This window comes from Xiphophorus hellerii, chromosome 3, assembly GCF_003331165.1.
Source record: "Xiphophorus hellerii strain 12219 chromosome 3, Xiphophorus_hellerii-4.1, whole genome shotgun sequence".
Classification (NCBI taxonomy): domain Eukaryota; kingdom Metazoa; phylum Chordata; class Actinopteri; order Cyprinodontiformes; family Poeciliidae; genus Xiphophorus; species Xiphophorus hellerii.
The window spans coordinates 21,362,501-21,380,063 of NC_045674.1; the positions used below are offsets into that span (position 1 = coordinate 21,362,501).

At 37.3% G+C, this 17,563-nt stretch overlaps 1 protein-coding gene across 4 annotated transcripts in view; it reads right to left on the bottom strand.

Annotated features, from left to right (window-relative positions):
• Nucleotides 1-17,563, bottom strand: part of LOC116717368 (F-actin-uncapping protein LRRC16A) — a 53,535-nt gene that overhangs the window by 14,001 nt on the left and 21,971 nt on the right. For 2 of the 4 annotated variants that reach the window (XM_032558704.1, XM_032558701.1), the window contains exons 4-21: nt 17,318-17,377; nt 14,982-15,103; nt 14,180-14,274; nt 13,910-13,980; nt 13,679-13,752; nt 13,400-13,475; nt 9,676-9,764; nt 9,227-9,321; nt 8,025-8,111; nt 6,691-6,794; nt 5,648-5,725; nt 5,041-5,117; nt 3,637-3,741; nt 3,075-3,144; nt 2,157-2,168; nt 1,242-1,323; nt 1,045-1,144; nt 431-485 (exon numbers count right to left, since the gene is read on the bottom strand). In XM_032558704.1, the coding sequence (XP_032414595.1) occupies nt 431-485; nt 1,045-1,144; nt 1,242-1,323; nt 2,157-2,168; nt 3,075-3,144; nt 3,637-3,741; nt 5,041-5,117; nt 5,648-5,725; nt 6,691-6,794; nt 8,025-8,111; nt 9,227-9,321; nt 9,676-9,764; nt 13,400-13,475; nt 13,679-13,752; nt 13,910-13,980; nt 14,180-14,274; nt 14,982-15,103; nt 17,318-17,377 (1,452 nt within the window). The remainder of the gene's footprint in view (nt 1-430; nt 486-1,044; nt 1,145-1,241; nt 1,324-2,156; nt 2,169-3,074; nt 3,145-3,636; nt 3,742-5,040; nt 5,118-5,647; nt 5,726-6,690; nt 6,795-8,024; nt 8,112-9,226; nt 9,322-9,675; nt 9,765-13,399; nt 13,476-13,678; nt 13,753-13,909; nt 13,981-14,179; nt 14,275-14,981; nt 15,104-17,317; nt 17,378-17,563) is intronic. The other 2 variants (XM_032558705.1, XM_032558703.1) reach the window with 1 other exon arrangement.

The window sequence follows — 17,563 nt, forward strand, 5'->3', positions numbered from 1 at the left end:
ATTTTAGTTTCTGTGTAGTTTAGCCAGCTAAAATACCAGTAAAATACCCCCCCCCAACACTAATGATGCACCTGCACCCTCGCTGCATAAGCACCAAGAGAGAAATTGAACTCATTGCACAGAAGGACCATCAATCCATCACGGGGGCAGAGAAAGAAGAGCAGACACCAGAGTAAAACCTGTTACAGCTCTCATTACAGGGTTAGATAAGACAAAGCAGATGGATAGAGGGACTGTGAAAGGTTAGACTAATTCTTTAAGTCTCCATAGGGAGAAGGGCTCATCAAGCGTAACAGTTCCTTGACATGGCAGGTTACACACTCGCAACACAAAACCTGTGCTTTTATGGCTTCACTTCAGCATTATCGATCGGTGCACAAAGCTACACTCATGACTCACAGAGAAGAGGGTGGAGAAATTAAATACTTACTAACTCCTCTTCTTGAATCATGTGAACCAGGCCATCCAATACTGGAGCAAGGTTTCTAATACAAACAAGACAAGAGGGAGGAAAAAAATTGGGGATTTTTTTTTCTTTTACAGGCAGTGCAATGCAGCAGTTTTAACAAAAGTTGGAGCTTTTTCTACATTTCGTCATGTTACAACACAAAATTTCTGTGTATTTTATGTGAAAACTCCCACATAATTTAGCACATAATTGTAAAGTGCACTAATAATTATTTTTAAAAACAAAAATCTGAAATGTAGCCTCCTTTGCAGAACCACGCTTCATTTCAAGCAGTGCAGCAAGTCTTGTTGGGTTATGTTAGGTGACAAGAAAAATGAACTTGTAATAATTAATAATTCATGTTGTAGTAAACATGTTGTAGATTTATTTGCTTTTTTGCTGCTAAAGCTGCAGCAAATAAATCTCGCTGTCACTGTGCTTAGTATGTTTTTAAAGACCATTTGTCCCTTCACTGTTGAATGTCAGAGAGAAAAAATAATCAGATCAAATTTTTATGTCAAGTTTATTTTAATCCTAACCAGTCATACCTCCACCATCAAAATCCATATTTCCCACCCCTCCTCCTGCATGCTTACTTGGACTTGATGTTGTTGAAGTTCTTTCCCAAGGACAGGTGTTTGATGGAGCGGTTCTTGGCTAACCAAACAAGAAGAGTGGACAGCTCCGAGTCCAAGCCTAAACAGAGAGATTATTACATTTTTATTGATGTTTTTCAAACATCTTTGGTGATTTTTGACTCAGAAGTACACAAGCATAGGCGTTGCCATCGCACCATTATCTGAAAGATCCAGACTGGAGATGTTTGGGATCTCTGCAATACAACCTTCAAGGATCTGTGAACCACCCGAACGAAGCTGAAAAGAAAAACAAAAAAAGGCAGGGAGAGTTAATGTGTTATTAGGAGACTTATAACATATATTGCAAAGTTTTATAAGTTCACTAAAGAGTAAATGTTTGTACACATTTCAATAACACATAAAACATAAAAATGTGCAAAAAAAAATTAAATGGTGAGATTGGAGATAGTCGACTTGTGACGTGTCAGGAACTAAAACATCTGACCGTTTTATGGTCAGTGCACACATCATACTTAACCAGTACGATGTAGGATTAACAACAAAACTGCTCAGTTCCAGTGAGGCGTAAAAGTGCAAGGTCAGAGATGGAAAACACTGCATGTAAAAGTGAACAGTTATTTATGATATTAAGACATGTCTGTGGGCCAGTCAACATGCAACAAGGGGAAAGAGAGCATGACTTTGGCAGATATTCAGAGAACATGCACAGATATGTTAGCTGTGTGTATCAGATCCTACACACATTTGTTCTAAAATGGAAACACCTTTATGGCAACTTTTTATTAAATACCTCTCTCACACACTGTTTTGCAATGATTATTCAACATATAAAAACTAGGAAAAACCTTTTGAATGTTTTTTTTCTAAATTACAGTTACTAGAGAAGTCAGAATAAAACTGATAGGGGCAAGTCCTAGTTTTACAAAATCCAGATATGGGAAATTTGCTACAAAGTTGTGATCTCCCTGGTTTATTCATATAGGTGCTTTTGTCTAAGATGTAAAAAAATAAATTATGATCAGCAGGAGAAGAAAGTGCTGAAGCAGACGTGCAAAAAAAGAGGGAAGAATGAGACATTCATAAATAAGATTGAGCGCATAGATACTTACACAATGCCCAAGCTTACAGAAGCATTAGGAGGAGAAAACAGCATGTCAAAGCCAAGCCAGCAATTACCAGCAACGAAACCCACAGATGCTTAATGATCATTCTTGTGTTCAAATACAAAACTCATCAAAGACAAACACACTGGCATGCAAAACATGCTCAGCAGGGAGTAGCAGAAAGGCTGGATTTTTCACACCGTTTTGCTCACTCAGAGCAGCTCAGGGCCGCCTCTGTCTAACGGTTCATTACAGGCTTTGAAAAGGCATCATTTCACCCCGAAGATTCAGTTGGAGAAGATTTTTAGAAGAAGACATCCTGTATAATTTGTATTCATGAGCTATCTTTAGTCATTATGTTCTGCAGCAATCTGTCTCTGTTCAAACAAGGGAGAGAGGAGATGGCAGCAAGCCTTAGTGCATCCTGTGATGAAACAGAGGGAAACTGGACCCCCCTCCTCTCTTTCCCGCCTCCTCCATCACCCACTCCCTGCTGTATGCCAACGAGTCCATTATGCTGCCTCTTGGCACTGCCACTGGCCTGTCAAGTGGTTTTCAAGTGCATCCTAAAAGCTCCATCGCATTGGATGAGAAATACTTCGAAATTGATGAAAACTGGAATCACAAAACTTAAGCTAACAGAAGCAATCAAAAAGAGGAGAGTGCAATAAAAAATACAAACCTTGGTTCCAATGGTTGAGTGTTCTGATTCATCCAACAAAGTTTACATCAACTAGTCAGGTTTAATTATGTGATTGAGCACCAATATTCTCAAATGGATCTAAAAAGCTCTCCTCATATGGACGTGTTAGTGCACCCATCATTTAGACTGGTTTTTATTGACACAAACTGAGCAAATAAACAGGTAATTAATTCATGTAGAATATGAGAGTGATTGTGCGCTGGGTCTTAAAACGGTCTTACCTCACAGCAGCTGAGATCCAGTGAGACATCCTTCAAACTGGGATTACTGGCCAGGCCGAGTAGAAGTGCTCTGTTCAAAGTTTACATGGTGAATGTAAAATGCAATAACTTTAATATACAGAACAAGGGAAATATTTACAGCGTCAACTTAATATTAGTGTTTATGAACCAGGATTTTTTTTTAAAAAGTTGTTGTATAATAATAAAAAAACACCCATTGATTAAAAAAAATCAGTTCAGTATGGAGTTTCAGATCCAATCTTTTGTCATGTTAACACACAAGAAGTGCTTAATTACAAAAGAGAATTGCAAAAAGTTTAACGGTAGAGGTACCAATTAGTGTGGTACACACAATTCACCTAAAAACTAAACAAAGGTTGAGTTACACATGTATTTATTCTAGAGTGAAAATGCCATTTTAATAAAAGATGAATAAAAAGGTGTAGGTCATTACCAGGGATGCTGATAAAAGTAGAAATTGCTATTTTGAGAATCATCTTAAAGAATTTCAGCTGAGACGTAAGGGAATGAATATGAACTCGTGAATGAATTTCTGTCTCACTTGAGAGCCTCTGGCGGCAGCTTGGTTCCCGACACATTGATGGAGCTGAGAGACGTGGCGCTGCTGAAGAAATGCTTAAATGATGGAGGCACCTCTTTGCCTTTCCTGTGCAACCCAAAAGAAAACAAACGCAATAAAATCAGTATGACCTACAATTTAAACCAGCATCAATATTTCGATGTTCTTTTCATGTAGAAGACACCCGTGACCCAGAGTGTATTTAATTTGTCTTTTACAAAAAACATCTGTCTGAGCTCCACAAACAGTTATACCATGAGAATTTTAATAAATGAGAGTTGCAAAATACGAGGACACAGAGAGAAAAACACGTAGAAACATTCCAGGTTGGCAAAAGCACAAACCCCATACAACATGGGCACTTTCCCTTGCATGTATGATGTAATTTCCCTTGGTAGCCAGCAGGTGTCATACACCAACATGCTCACTGTGATATACAGTAGACGTTGGAAGTAGAAAAAGCAGCAAAAACAGCAGAAAATTCTCAGTATACAGTTCTATACAGAAAAAAACCCCATCCAGGCTTCAAACACTTTTTTAATCACAAAATTTAAAACTTTACTGAAGTTTAAAAAACTTTGCAATCTAACCTGAATTACCCATTTACTACGATCTACAACTCTTGGGCTTTGCAGATAAGGATTGGTGTATTCTACACTAAATTCACATTCTATGAGATACAGTTTGTACCTGTGATTTGTAAAGGAAGCTGCAAAAATAATGAGATTCATGGCATTTATGACATTTTAGACCAACAACCTCAAGTGTAGTTCAACATGGATTTGAAGTTTGACGACCAAAATCTGTTTGGTCTGGTTAGATATTTAATCAGTGTACATGTAGTCTGAAAGTAAAAAAAACATCACTGATTTATTAAAAGTAAATGTGAAAACCGCTGTGATACTAAAGCATTATTAGAAATGTCTGTTTTTGAAAAAGGAAGAAAGGAATAAGATTTCTATTTTCCATACTTATCCAGAACTGTAAAATAATAATGGAAAACATTTCCGTACATTTCAAGATTGTGTAGGACCCATGGATATCTCTACCAGCTCAAAGACAGCACAACAGCCAGAACAACAAAGAATGATAAAATACAGATTATTCCAGACTGAGATCACATTAAAACATATTCCAGATACTCTATCTAGGACCTTCAACTGTCTAGTTGTAACCAACTCACATTGAGCCATTTTGGCATTTAAATCCTTATCAAAAAGGCCCAAATATTTCTATCAAAGTAGGAAATAACAGACTTTGTTCCTCTAGTATTGATCTGGTCAGCTTTTATTTTAACTCACTCGTTTCCCAAGTACTCACAAAACATTTGGAATATACAAATTTCCTCGTTCCGTTTAAGCTACTAAAATGTTGATATTTATTTACCTGTGAGGGAAGATGCTTTTGGACACATTGAGAACAGAGAGGTGTTGAGCTGAGCCTCGCAGCAGAGCTGAGCAAACCTGAAACACAACAAAACCCTCACATAACTGCAATGGTCTCTGCAACGTGGTGTTCAAATGACAGCGAGTTTGAACATGTGGGCAGTTTTCATGGTAAAACGGTTTTATTTGTCCACATTTCCATCTGACTGTGAAACGACAAAATATGATTTCAGGCTTAATCGATAATTTCAGTGAATGTATGACAGCTGGCTACATCTCAAACCAATCAATAAGCCGTGGCTGGCTCTCAGACCCACATCAATATATCACCAACACTATTCAGACCACTTCATCGTGCAGTGACCTGCAACAACAAATTGAATGGGTTTGCAAAATTAGATTACACCTCCCACTACAAAGTTATTCATTGGCCAGCAGGTCATTTTCCACGTAGCTACAACCCTAACAACACGTTATAGTTTACAGAAAGAAATGCTGAAAGTTTTAGGGGTAAGTTCTGCTATGAAATTCTGTTACGATCGATGGAAATATTTGCTCAATACAAATACATTTCATCTAGCTACTTTCTGTTAGTCTTGCAGCCTCACCTGATCCAGTGTGCAGTCTGTGTTGGAGAGGTCTAGTGTTGCCAGGCTGTTGGGTTGACCGAGGAAGTTGTAGAAATGCTAGGAACAAAAATAAAAAGGCCACAAATTAAAATGTTTTATCTGGTGGAAAACGGACACTGTACATTACACCAAAAAAAACACAACAAAAAAAACACAACAAAAAAACACCTCCCCATCAAGCATCGTCCCACTGTGGGATATTTTTTCACTATTGTTTAGAGTTGATGGAAAGATGGATGGAGCTGAATATATAAAGTGGAATGAGACGGTTTACAGGCTGCAAAAGACTTTATTCTGGTGTGAAAATTCACCATCCAGTTGAAGAAAGACTCTAAACATACAATCAGATCAAAGCACATTTCATGTGTTGTGATTGTCTAGTTGAAGTCTAAATTTAAGTCTACTTACCAATATGTGGCAAACATTGATAACTGTTCTTCATATGCTCTCAATTCAACCTAAACCAACTTGTTCTGTATTTTCTAATAAGAATGGGAGCAAATCTCAGTTTCTAGTTGTAGAGACAAAGGGCTGTCAGCTGTGACTGCCAGCTGAATACAAATGTATACCATGCTTTTTCCAATTGTACTGGTAAAGACTTTTAAAAGCATGCATCATGTCTGTCACATACACACAAGCAAGAACACCCAAATGTACTATGCTCAGTTCCAGTTTCTCAAAATTAAATCACATTGAATACTAGTGAATTTGCTTTGTGTTCTTTTATAACACAGAAGCAAAATGTTGTATTTTTTTGATTTTAGAGAAAATGGTTAACTATATTTTATCCATTCTCTTTTTTTTCCTCAAACATGCACCTAACTTCTTTCCAAAACTTTGTTCTTGTGTCTGGTGTTACTACTGTAGACTTGTCCAGAGAAAGAACAGATGCACTTCTTACATGCAGGTCACACAAGTCACTGAGCGTTTTCCAACATGCTAGGTATTACTAATGTATTAATATTTGTTTTCTTTTTGACACTTATATTTAGTGATCCAGCTTGAGTGGGAGGGTTATTCACCTGCATGTCGTCTCCTCGGAGCATGTTTCCTGAGAGGTCCAGATGGACTAGGCTGCTGGCGATGGATGGGTTGGCACTCAGTGACTGGCAAAGGCTGTTCACCCCTAAAGCCCAAACAGACACAGGCAAACACACAAACACGCACAGATAAACAGCCCTGTAGTGTTTGGCTTTATCACTACACTCAAATCTTCACTTGACATTTCTGAAATCATTTTGAAGGAAATGACAGAGGAAATGAGAAGCAGGTGAAGGCTGGAGACAGACGGGTCTGGTTGTTAACACAAAAGATTCTGAATTTTTATGGTTTTCAAAAGGTAAGTCAATGTCCTGCTACACAAAATCACTTTCTTGCATTATATACTTTTAAAAACTCCAAAAACAGAAAGGTGTCTCTGCAGATAATGCATCATTGGATCACTTCAAAGGTGCCCAGTGGTTTACATATTTGAAAAATAAAAGCTGTTTCTATGGCAGCCTGATGCAGCTATGTGTTCAGCCTCTGATTTGTGCCATGACCATCACATGACTGACAAGCTGATTTGACAAATTTCAGCAGTGATGTCCTGACAGACTGTCAGGTCATAAATCCCGAGACTCTCCCGATCAAGTTAGACAGATGGAAAAGAATATAGCTCGTGTTGAAAAATAAATAGTTAAAATGATATTTAAAATGTGCTATTAATTCTCTGGGGCCACAGAATATGGACTGAGCCTTTGGCAAGGGAATCAGGCTACAGTTTAGGCAGCACAGGACCTTTCAAACATTCAGAGTGGAAACATGATAGCTCTATCGACTTCCTGAGAGCAGAACATGTTGGCAGTGAATCCCGACAGGCTGCCTGGTACTGAGAACAGGGATGGGAAACATCAGCAATGAAATCTGCATGTAATGTTTGATGACAGACACATTCATTCTTTCTAAACTCTCTGTTGTGTGTTCATCCCATTTTGATGAGTGAAAGGACTTCCCATTATGTAAAACGGTGTTTAATTTAATTAACTAAAGTTAAACGCACCAGGGAACACTCATTATGCAGATAGAAATACACAATACGCTACTAAACAGCTTGTGAACACAAATCGTCTCCTTCCTTTTTCATCTTGACTCTATTAGTGCTGTAATAAGTCTCAGCAGCAAGTCAGCTGGAGATGCAATCAGACTAATGAAAGATATGAATTGTATCTGGTATTAAGGGAAATCAAAACAGCAACAATTCAAAATAAAATAATCACAAAACACTACAATTTTATCTATCAAAACACAGCTTCATTACAAACAACACATTGTCTTCTCTATTGCCACAGCTGTGCAACTGGAAAATTGCACATACCTTTGGGTGAGATTGAGGTTTTGGAAAAGTTTAAATGCTTGAGCCCCAAACGAAGTTTAGCAAACTGCACACCGAGAGCAGAAACACCTGCAGCAAGCAAAAAAACAAACAAACACAAAAACATGTTTATTTTATATCTGTAACAGGATGTGTCAATTACCTTTTAACTTTTAAATACAAAGTGCTTTACGGGCTAACTTAACAGGAGCTACATTCATTTTGATGCATTTAAATTGCTGACTGGCTATAATTTTGACAATTGCGGGTTCCAACAATAACTGCGATTCCAAACACAAATTAAAACATTTAGCTTCTTTAAACCCAAACTCAGACCCATTCAAAATAATGGACTGCTTGAACCTCAAATTACCTGCAAATTCTGCTGCTATTAAACCCAGGACATTCGTGTTCTTGAGATTTTTAATCTCAATGAATTATTATCCTGTTTAAATGAATGTAAAAAAAAAAAAAATCTGAAAAAAATTGTTACATTTCCAGCTAATATTACCCTGGATGCTTTAAAATGGCTAAAAGATGATTGTGGTTAGTCTGCCAGTTGCTGAGGAAAACAGAGTGAAGATAAATATCTAAGAAAAAATAAATTAAACTATTGTCAGAGGGTTTTCATTTTAAGAGGCAAACTAAAAAGCGATGGCCGATAGAAACCTAAATGTCCAAATTAAGTTAAATATGATTTAATTAAATAAATAATTAATTATTGTACCATTTACTACTCATTAATTAAGCTTTATTTAATTAAGTTAAATAAAGCAGTGCATATTACAAATAATGGTGGAAAGATTTTATGAAACTAAATAATAAGGTTTTAGGTTTTACTTCTGTTTTGCTGCTTGGAGATTTGTTCAAATGTAGCCTTTATGTAACACTGTGCTTTGTATTAGATTTTATTTAATATTTTGTCAACTAGGAATATTCTCTCATCACCAACCATTTGGTTCCAATTAGTTCTAGGTAAATAACTCCAGCATAGAATATATAAAAAGCAGAATAAAAAAAAGGACTCAGTATTCCTTCTTACGTCTTGCTAGTCGCTACCTTAAATATGAAGAGAGCTAAAGCAGTATAAAGAATGTAACATAAGAGCAGTGCAGTGAATGATGGTAGAGGCTATGAAAGGCATAAAAGGGAACTTTAAAGCAGCAATGAATCAATCAGCGAGTGGATCAGGACTTTGACTGTACCTCTGTCTTCCAGTGGATTGTTAGCAAGATTAATGGAAGCAAGTCCTGAGCTGGTGTTGTGGGCCAGGGCAGCAGCGAGCTTCTGGGCAAACTCTCTGCAAGTTGTGAAAGGATTTATTGATAACATACTCTTGGGAAATGCAAAACATTCATTCATCCACGGAAAGACTCAAACGTAAAATGATTAAATATCGATATGAAGTAGAAATGTACAAAAATCACACAAAATTAAAATTAAAATGATCTATTTGTTAATTTATCTGATAGAAAAACATTTCAAAAATTTACTGTTGCATCAAAGCCAAAAAATAAGCTCTAATTTACTTCTTTTTACTTTAACTTCAGATTATTCCCTGAATCAAATACTCACGCTTCAACAAACTTGGGCAGAGGATTCTTCCACAATTAAAACAAAGCAGAAACAAAATTTAATTAAACGTATGGCTTACGTTTTGAGTCCTGCGTTGTCCAACACCAACTCCTCTAGTCGACTGGATCGAGACACCACTCGAAGAATCTGCTCACATACGTCTGCAGACTAAAGGCACACGAGGAAAAAAAATATTCAGAACTTTTATAAAATGTGTTGTGGGTGTAATAGCGTCTACAGAGTGAGTGGTCAGCTCAGTTCCCCCAGTAGCCAATTCCACCATTTAGTGCCAATCAATGCCATTTTCTCCATTCTGGCTTGCTTTGTAATCTTAAAAAAGATGTGCATGAATTTATTTTCATGCATTACTGAGATAGGCAATCATAAACATCGCCAAATCTCACTTGCAATTTAAGTAACGTTATGTCCCATTCTGAATTATACCCTATTTCCATTCCTTTTTATTCTGATGCCCATTTGAGCCAACGTACACTTCAGGGAAATATGGCAGATTTTGATCCCTGATCAAACTAGAATGACTAAACATCACTCTGGGATTACTTTGAAATAACTTTGCAATGTGTAAACTATTTGTAGTTCAGACTTTCCTTTCATTGCTTAACTGCATTACCAAGTGACATAATTTCAATATTCATTACTTTTTGGGTTATTTCTGCACATTCAACAAAATAAAAAAAAAGATAACTCCATCAACACTTAAAAAATAAATAAATAGATGTTAAAATTTGGGGGTTTTTACACTCCAGTAAATTCTATAAAATATCAATAAAATGATTATTTATCGATCCCATGAGACGTAAAACATCAAAACTTGAGACTGACGTAATCAAGGTCACAAGAAAAACTATGCTGAATCTCTTAGGTTAACAAAAATGCAGGCCGATTAAAACTGTGCAGCAGAATGTGAAAAAGAAAACAAGATCTCAATCCTCCACCTGAAGCTGTTCATGTGTGAGAAAGACACATCGGGGAGAGCATACTCAGAGAGGAACAAGTTGCCTCTCTTCTGTGGTCTCAGAACAACAGGAGAAAGCACTCATATTTAAGCAAAATTAAAAATTCAACAGCTGAACGTCTGAAAACCACCTCAATGTTCACTGACCCACTTCACCGAGCGCTGCGTCATAGCCAGACATGAACTGTGTGACGCATCGATACGCACTCAAAATGACTTCTTTTTATAATAAAAGTTTTTAAGAGTCTAGCAAACAGTTTTCATTATAATGACAGAACTTTACTGGAATGTTGTGTTATTATTCCTGATTAACAACATCAGCCCTACAAGAACTGCTTCTGTTTGCCTGCTGTCTCAGTGTGGCGGAGACAGGGGACGCATTGTCCAACGCGAGTCAGCAGCGAGGAGGAGAGAAAGACGGGCGCAATAATGGAAAAGAGAGAGAATAACTGGACAGCACAGAAGAAGGGGATTGTTGTTCACACAGCTATCCTGGAGAACCATGAGCATTAAAGAAGCAGAAGGAGAGATGGCAGCAATCTGAGGAGAAATAAAATATGAGTATTGAGGGGGTGAAATGGTGTGAAACGTGAGAAAATAGTCAAATGGAAACACAGAGAGGTCCATTCTGCACAGTCGTCACAGCAGCACAGAACAGTGACACTGTCAGCATGTGTATTGTACCATTTTCTCCTCATTAAATACCAGCGTGGTCATGAATTAATGTCCTGACCCGACATCTGGTCAAACTGAACATGCCACCACAGTTTCTGTCCAATCTTGAGATTGCCAGAAGGCTAGTCCTCTTATCGCTGCAGTCCTCTCATCCTCCCTTCTTATCTCAATTTGGCTCAACATCTTGATCACCCCCCACGACTAATAGCCTGATTGAACTGGGGATGAGCAGCATAATCCTTCGCTGTGAAAGCCTGTCGTGTGTGTGTATGCGTGTGTGTGTGTGTTGTTTATCTAATGAACAGCACAGAGTTTCCTTATCTGTTTGACTGAGGTGGTCAGAATGTGAGTTGGACTTGCAGCTTTAGGATTTGGTTTTACTCATCTTCTCAGCAACATTTTCTTCTCTCTTCATGTTCGACACATATCTGTTCAGTTTTAGTTATTCCAGATGTAAAATATTAGATTATCAACAGCACTGATATAACACTCATAGTGCTGAACTTCTGTAAGTCTGCAGGATTAATTTGTTCTTGTTTTGGAGACTTAAAAACTGAAATTTGTGTATTTTCTATCCTTCTTTGAGGCTTCCTTTTCAAACGCTGACTTGTTTTCTTATTCATCTGTCATTTTCTCCCAGGCTTCAACATTTCTCTGTCTGCTGTGTCACCACTTTTTCTCCCTGCCTTCACTCATCTCCTTGTGATACCCTTGCATACATGAAACACCACAGGAAAGAACACAATGACAACATCCTGGAATTTTACAATTAACTGCTCAATCCAATATCTTTTTAAACAGACAGTTTCGAATGTTTTAATAAAGTCTGCTCAAAAAGAGCTACTTAACTCAAGTCAGGCCTTTAAACCTTGCAGAGGCTGGGCAACCACATAACGGTTTCTAATACTCACACATCTACAAAGGGCTCTGTTTTTAGAAGTTCGCTAAAAACCTAAAGGCCCATACATCTGCTGCCTTCAACACTTAAATATTGCACCTGCAAGGACTAAATGGATGGACATATGAACAAATGGTTTTATGGTTGGATTCATGAATGGATGGACACGGATGGTTGGATAGATGGAAATAGACATATTTTTCCAATCTACGTTCTCATTTCCTACTTTAATAAACTTGAAAAATACAAGTTCCAAATCTTTCCAGACTGTGTAGGAACCCTGACACAACGATCTGCATATGTTACTTTATAGCCATGCAAGTTCATTCAACCAATACTTTATTCTTTAGGATGACCATGGTCATCCACAGTATTAATTAATTAAAAATTAAAGCATATCTACTAAAGAAGGACAGTTACAGCGAGTAAATCCTGGTTGGGTTTTTGATAGAATGATCTTCTGTTCCAGTGAACCAAAATTATGACATGGAATTTCTCTGATTTTTGCATCATCGAAAACTGTCTGCACCTCATATGAATGAGGCGCCAACGCTCATGCTAAATTTGTGCTGCCACAAAGGACTAGTCAAACATATGCCTGCAGGAACCACTGCTCCTTCAATCTCCACATAGCATGGTGAGGGACGGCTTTTTAAGTTTCAATAAAAGGGAGGAAATGTCTGTGACGGAGGTGTGAGGTAATTGTTTGGACAGAGGAAGCTGCGTGTGGTAATTTGTGAGACTGAGAGAAGCGTGGAGATGCTGAGTTAGTAATGGAGTGATGAACCAGGAGTGGGGGTGGGAGGGAAACAGCCTCAGACATTGAACCCCTTTGTCTCATTTGGATTAGGAGTCTTATCACACAAGAACATTTGGACTGATCCTCAGTCAAAACACTGCAGGGGAAGACAGAAAAAAACAAATATTCTCTACAGACAGACAGGTTCAGCTATGCACAGTCCAACACAGAAGAAGAAAGAGATGAATATAAAAATCACACATAGAGGGAAACATAGAAAGTAACCTAGACTAGAAAATTACAGAAATGAATTAAGGCATTGAAATGGTAGAATTGGTCTACACTTTTCTTATTAAAAAGTGCATTTTTTAAATAAAAACATATACACTGCCAGCAGCCTTGACTCTGTGTAGTACACTACCTCTACACATTATAATAAAACTGTGATGCTCTTAATAAATAAAAACATAAACAGGAAAGGACAAGAATGATTGTTGATGTTAGCAGGTACTGACCAGTTTGTAATCCTTGGTAGACAGCTTGGTGAACCACTGGTTGAACTCCAGGACTGCTATTATAGCTACCAGATCCCTGATGACGCAAAGAGGAGCCAGCAGTGAATTTTTCTTAGAAATACCATTCAGTATTGACATACTTGCTTTTGCTTATTAATGGTGCAAACTATTAATCTTATCCCTCCAAAGAATATCAATTTTATTTTGTGCAAAATGTTATGTTTTCAACAAAAATAACCTACATTTTGATCAGTAAGACTAAAGAAAGACAAGAATGACCTGTTCTCTAGATGGCTGAAGTCCTGCAGGTTGAGTTCTCTGCTGTCTTGTGTCAAGTAGATGGTGTCAACATCCTGCAGAGGAAACATTCAATAATACATTCAACCTTAGTGTTGTTGCACTCATATTCATCAAAAGACAGCATGCAGTTTTATGTAGCCAGTAGCAAACCAGACAGATGCACAGCTTTAATGTGAAACTATACCAAAAAAGACAGTAAGCCACACTTACCCACTGCACTTCTTCTCTGTAAGGTAGTCCTAACCAGTCACACACACATCTGTACATCTGGGAAAACCCACCTACAGGCAGAGTAAGAGACACAGAGACCCATAGTTATATAAGGTGGAGTGACTGATATAATCAGAGTACATCTGGCCTTGTGCAGGGAAAGATAAACACCAGCAGCAACTAGTAGGGGTGTTATATTAACACTCACTCACTTCTTAATATTACGTTTTAAAGCCCGACAGCAATTAAGGTAAAGTGTCAGGATCCTACCACAAGGTCCAGGTTCAGCAGGCTTGTTTTCCCACAGATTCTGCAGGTAGCTCAGTCGGTCTGGAGGCTCCATGCAAAGCTTCTTCATCACTTTACTGACGAGAGAAGTGAAAACGTTTAGCTCATTCATTTCTGTGTTGCAGCAGATGAAAGCCTCAGAAATTATCCATTGTTGTAGATAAAAGAGGGATTGCTGAACTACTTTTGCAATGCTGCAAAAAAAGACAAATCTGCTAATGGTTTAATTGAATACTTATCATCTAAAGTCCCCATATTTATTTAAAAAAATTTTAAGATCAACGCTAAGGCATATTACATAAGGCTCATTAGATTAGAACGTCATTACTCAGCATTTTGAAAGACACTTGCCCTGTTTAAACATCAGATTTAGTTTGAGTTTAGCTTAGTTAAATATTTCTGTGAGCATAAATCCAATGTTAAGATTGGATTTTGAAATTATGAGACTTATTAGATGAGAGTAATGACACCTTCAACACCTTCAGAAAGGAGACTTCAGCTTCCTTCGAGTCTGTCAGAGGTTTAAATGGGTCATTAAAGTACCTGCAGAAGCATTTTACTACTGTAAATATAAAACATACATGGACAATCAGAAAAATTATACATGCATGCAAAAGTTTAACCTTCTTGGGTTTTGTGCAAGGAGAAAACTCAAGTGCTGAAATGACCCACTGAGAATACAAAAGAAGGACTTTTGTAGAATCATTGTTTTTGGACTAATGAGTCTAAAAATGTATCATCTGAAATAAAGAGAAACACAGAAATCTGTACTGACTACACTTACCTGGGTGGTAAACCAGGACATATCCTGAGCAGACAGTTTCCTACATGAGCGACCACATCATTCACCTCCTCTGTGGAGAGCAGCTTCACTGAGAACGAGCCTCGCTCATACTCTACCAGTAGCTAAAAGCATAAATTGATAATGAATGATCAATACAAGTCAGTAAAGAAAAAAAAACTGCTCATAAAGCTGACCCCATAGACTGTCTTTGCCCTTTATGCTTGTCTTTTTTATTATTGTTCTGAAGAATTAGCTTGGGAAACATGAGCAAGAACATATTCTTGTTTTATTCAATTATCCCTCTTTTCTCAGCCCAAATGTCAGATTATTTTTTTTATGAGACTTTAATGATTTCTATATTTTGTTGGGATTTTTTAAAAGTATTTTACTGCAAATTAGCTCAGTCATGGTTTTTTTCATTAACACAATTAAGGATTTATTAGATATAGGCAGGGGCTTAATAACATAACCAAGTCTGTTAACCATTGCAGTCTTCACTGCAATTATGCAAATGCTGATATACTGACACACATGCTTCCTCTGTGGGCCGGAATTAGCATATTTCTTCCTGGCTGGGACACAGGAGACCCTCAGTCAAATTATTCAGAGAACTGACAGTCAAAATGAGCAGGACAGGGGTACAGCTGCAGAAACAGGATTGTCTGTGACAAATTATACTCTGAATGTTGCTTCTGCTGACTGGCAGCTTACTCGCTCCAGTCAAAAAGCCTTTGGGGGCTCAGCCTAGATATGTCTGCTATTAATGAGTTTTAAGGATTATAGAAGGATTCAGATATTGTAAGGGTGTGTTTCTGGATTTGTCCATTTTATCTCCTCATTAAAAATGTGTTGCGATTTTAAGGACGATCCTCCAAGCAGAGATGGAAGATTTAAGAACGTTTTAAAGCAAACACTCGTTCAGATGATTTGCATCTAGAACTTTAATATGTTTGTGCTTTTTCCAATGAGAAGCCAAAACATTACAATTTGACACAAATGACAACAATGTCTGATTTTCTTCCTAGCACCAAACCAGGTCAGGGATAAATTGAAGCGTGATTAGGCTGCCATTTTTTAAGCTCAGAATGAAGAACATGATGATTAGATCTGAACAGCATCAATTCCCAATCACACAATTTATAGGAGCTGCTGCAAGTAGTATGTGTGCAGGAACTCTGTGCCTGAGACTTGAAGAGCTTCAATTTAGAAACCAGCACACTTTTATAAGTTTTTCCAGAGGTAGTGTTTATTTTTTGCTTCCTTTTTTCATACAATACTCCTGAGATTTGTCATTGCAGGGGTTATTTCAGTCATTATTACATCCTCTGCTAGTTTTACAACAACTGGAGCCATAAATATGACATTTCCAGTTTTGCAGGTACATATTTAGTACATTTGACATCCTTTGTACTACACAAATAAGTAGTACATATATGTAATAGCAGAAGTACTTCAAGTCCAGAGTTCATGTATTCAGTCCCCTTTACTGAGATACCCCTAAATAAATCTAGTTCAACCAACAACTACATTATCAAGTTGCCTAAATAGTAAATAGTAGTGGTGTAATAGTACACATATTCATGCCAAAAGTATCTGGTGCAACCCTATTGGTGGGGTATGTATAACAATTTAAGAAAATAAAAAGTAAAAAAAAATCATATATTAATTCTTGTTGATTGAAGGGTAATATAAATTGACTTTATACAAAAGTAGCTGGTCAGACTTGATGTTAAGACGAATTTAGCAATTTAATTGGAATCCTGAAGGAAAATCTGCTGCAAAAGCAGATATTTATATTTCCAGCACGACGGTAGTGGAAAACAAACAGCAAGGGCTTCTTGTGTTAGAATGGCCCAGTCCAAGCCCAGACCTGAACCCCACTGCAGTAAGGATCAAAAATTGCCGTTCAAACATACTCTCCATCCAATTAGTCTGAGTTTGAACTATGTAGCAGAGAAGAATGGGTGACCAGGTAAATGTAGATGTTCAAAGTTGGCAGATAAAATAAATACTGTAATATTAAAATATTATTTACAGCTGTAAATACAGTGGAAGGCCTGCATTCAAGTATACAGCACAATTTACTGATTTCTATCATAAAATCTTAAGTATGTGATTGTAAAATGATAAAATTTGAAAGAAATTAAGGGGTATGCAAGCCACACAAAATTAGGCTTAGTTTACCCTGTGCCTATAACATACTTAAAAAGACTAATGCACCCACTTTTAAACGACAACCACTGTCTCCAATAAGCCATTTTTCTTCTACTCTATTTATATTTCCAAAAATGTAAAACCCTTTTCAATATTTTATTCTTGTAGGTAATGTGCAATACCTGGGTCGGCTTGCTGGAAGCTATTCCCTGGATCTCCAGATAATTAAAGGAGTGTTCCACCTGCAAAAAAAGAAAGAAACGAGATGGAAAAAAAACTTATGAAATCAGACAAAGAAAGGAGCAATGGAAGAGACATAAAACAGATCTGATACATTCAGCAAGAGTTCAGCACTAGTTTATTCACTAATTTCATTCAAAAAGTATGTTTCTTTTCAAATGGGTTTGATTTTTGATGCATATACATAA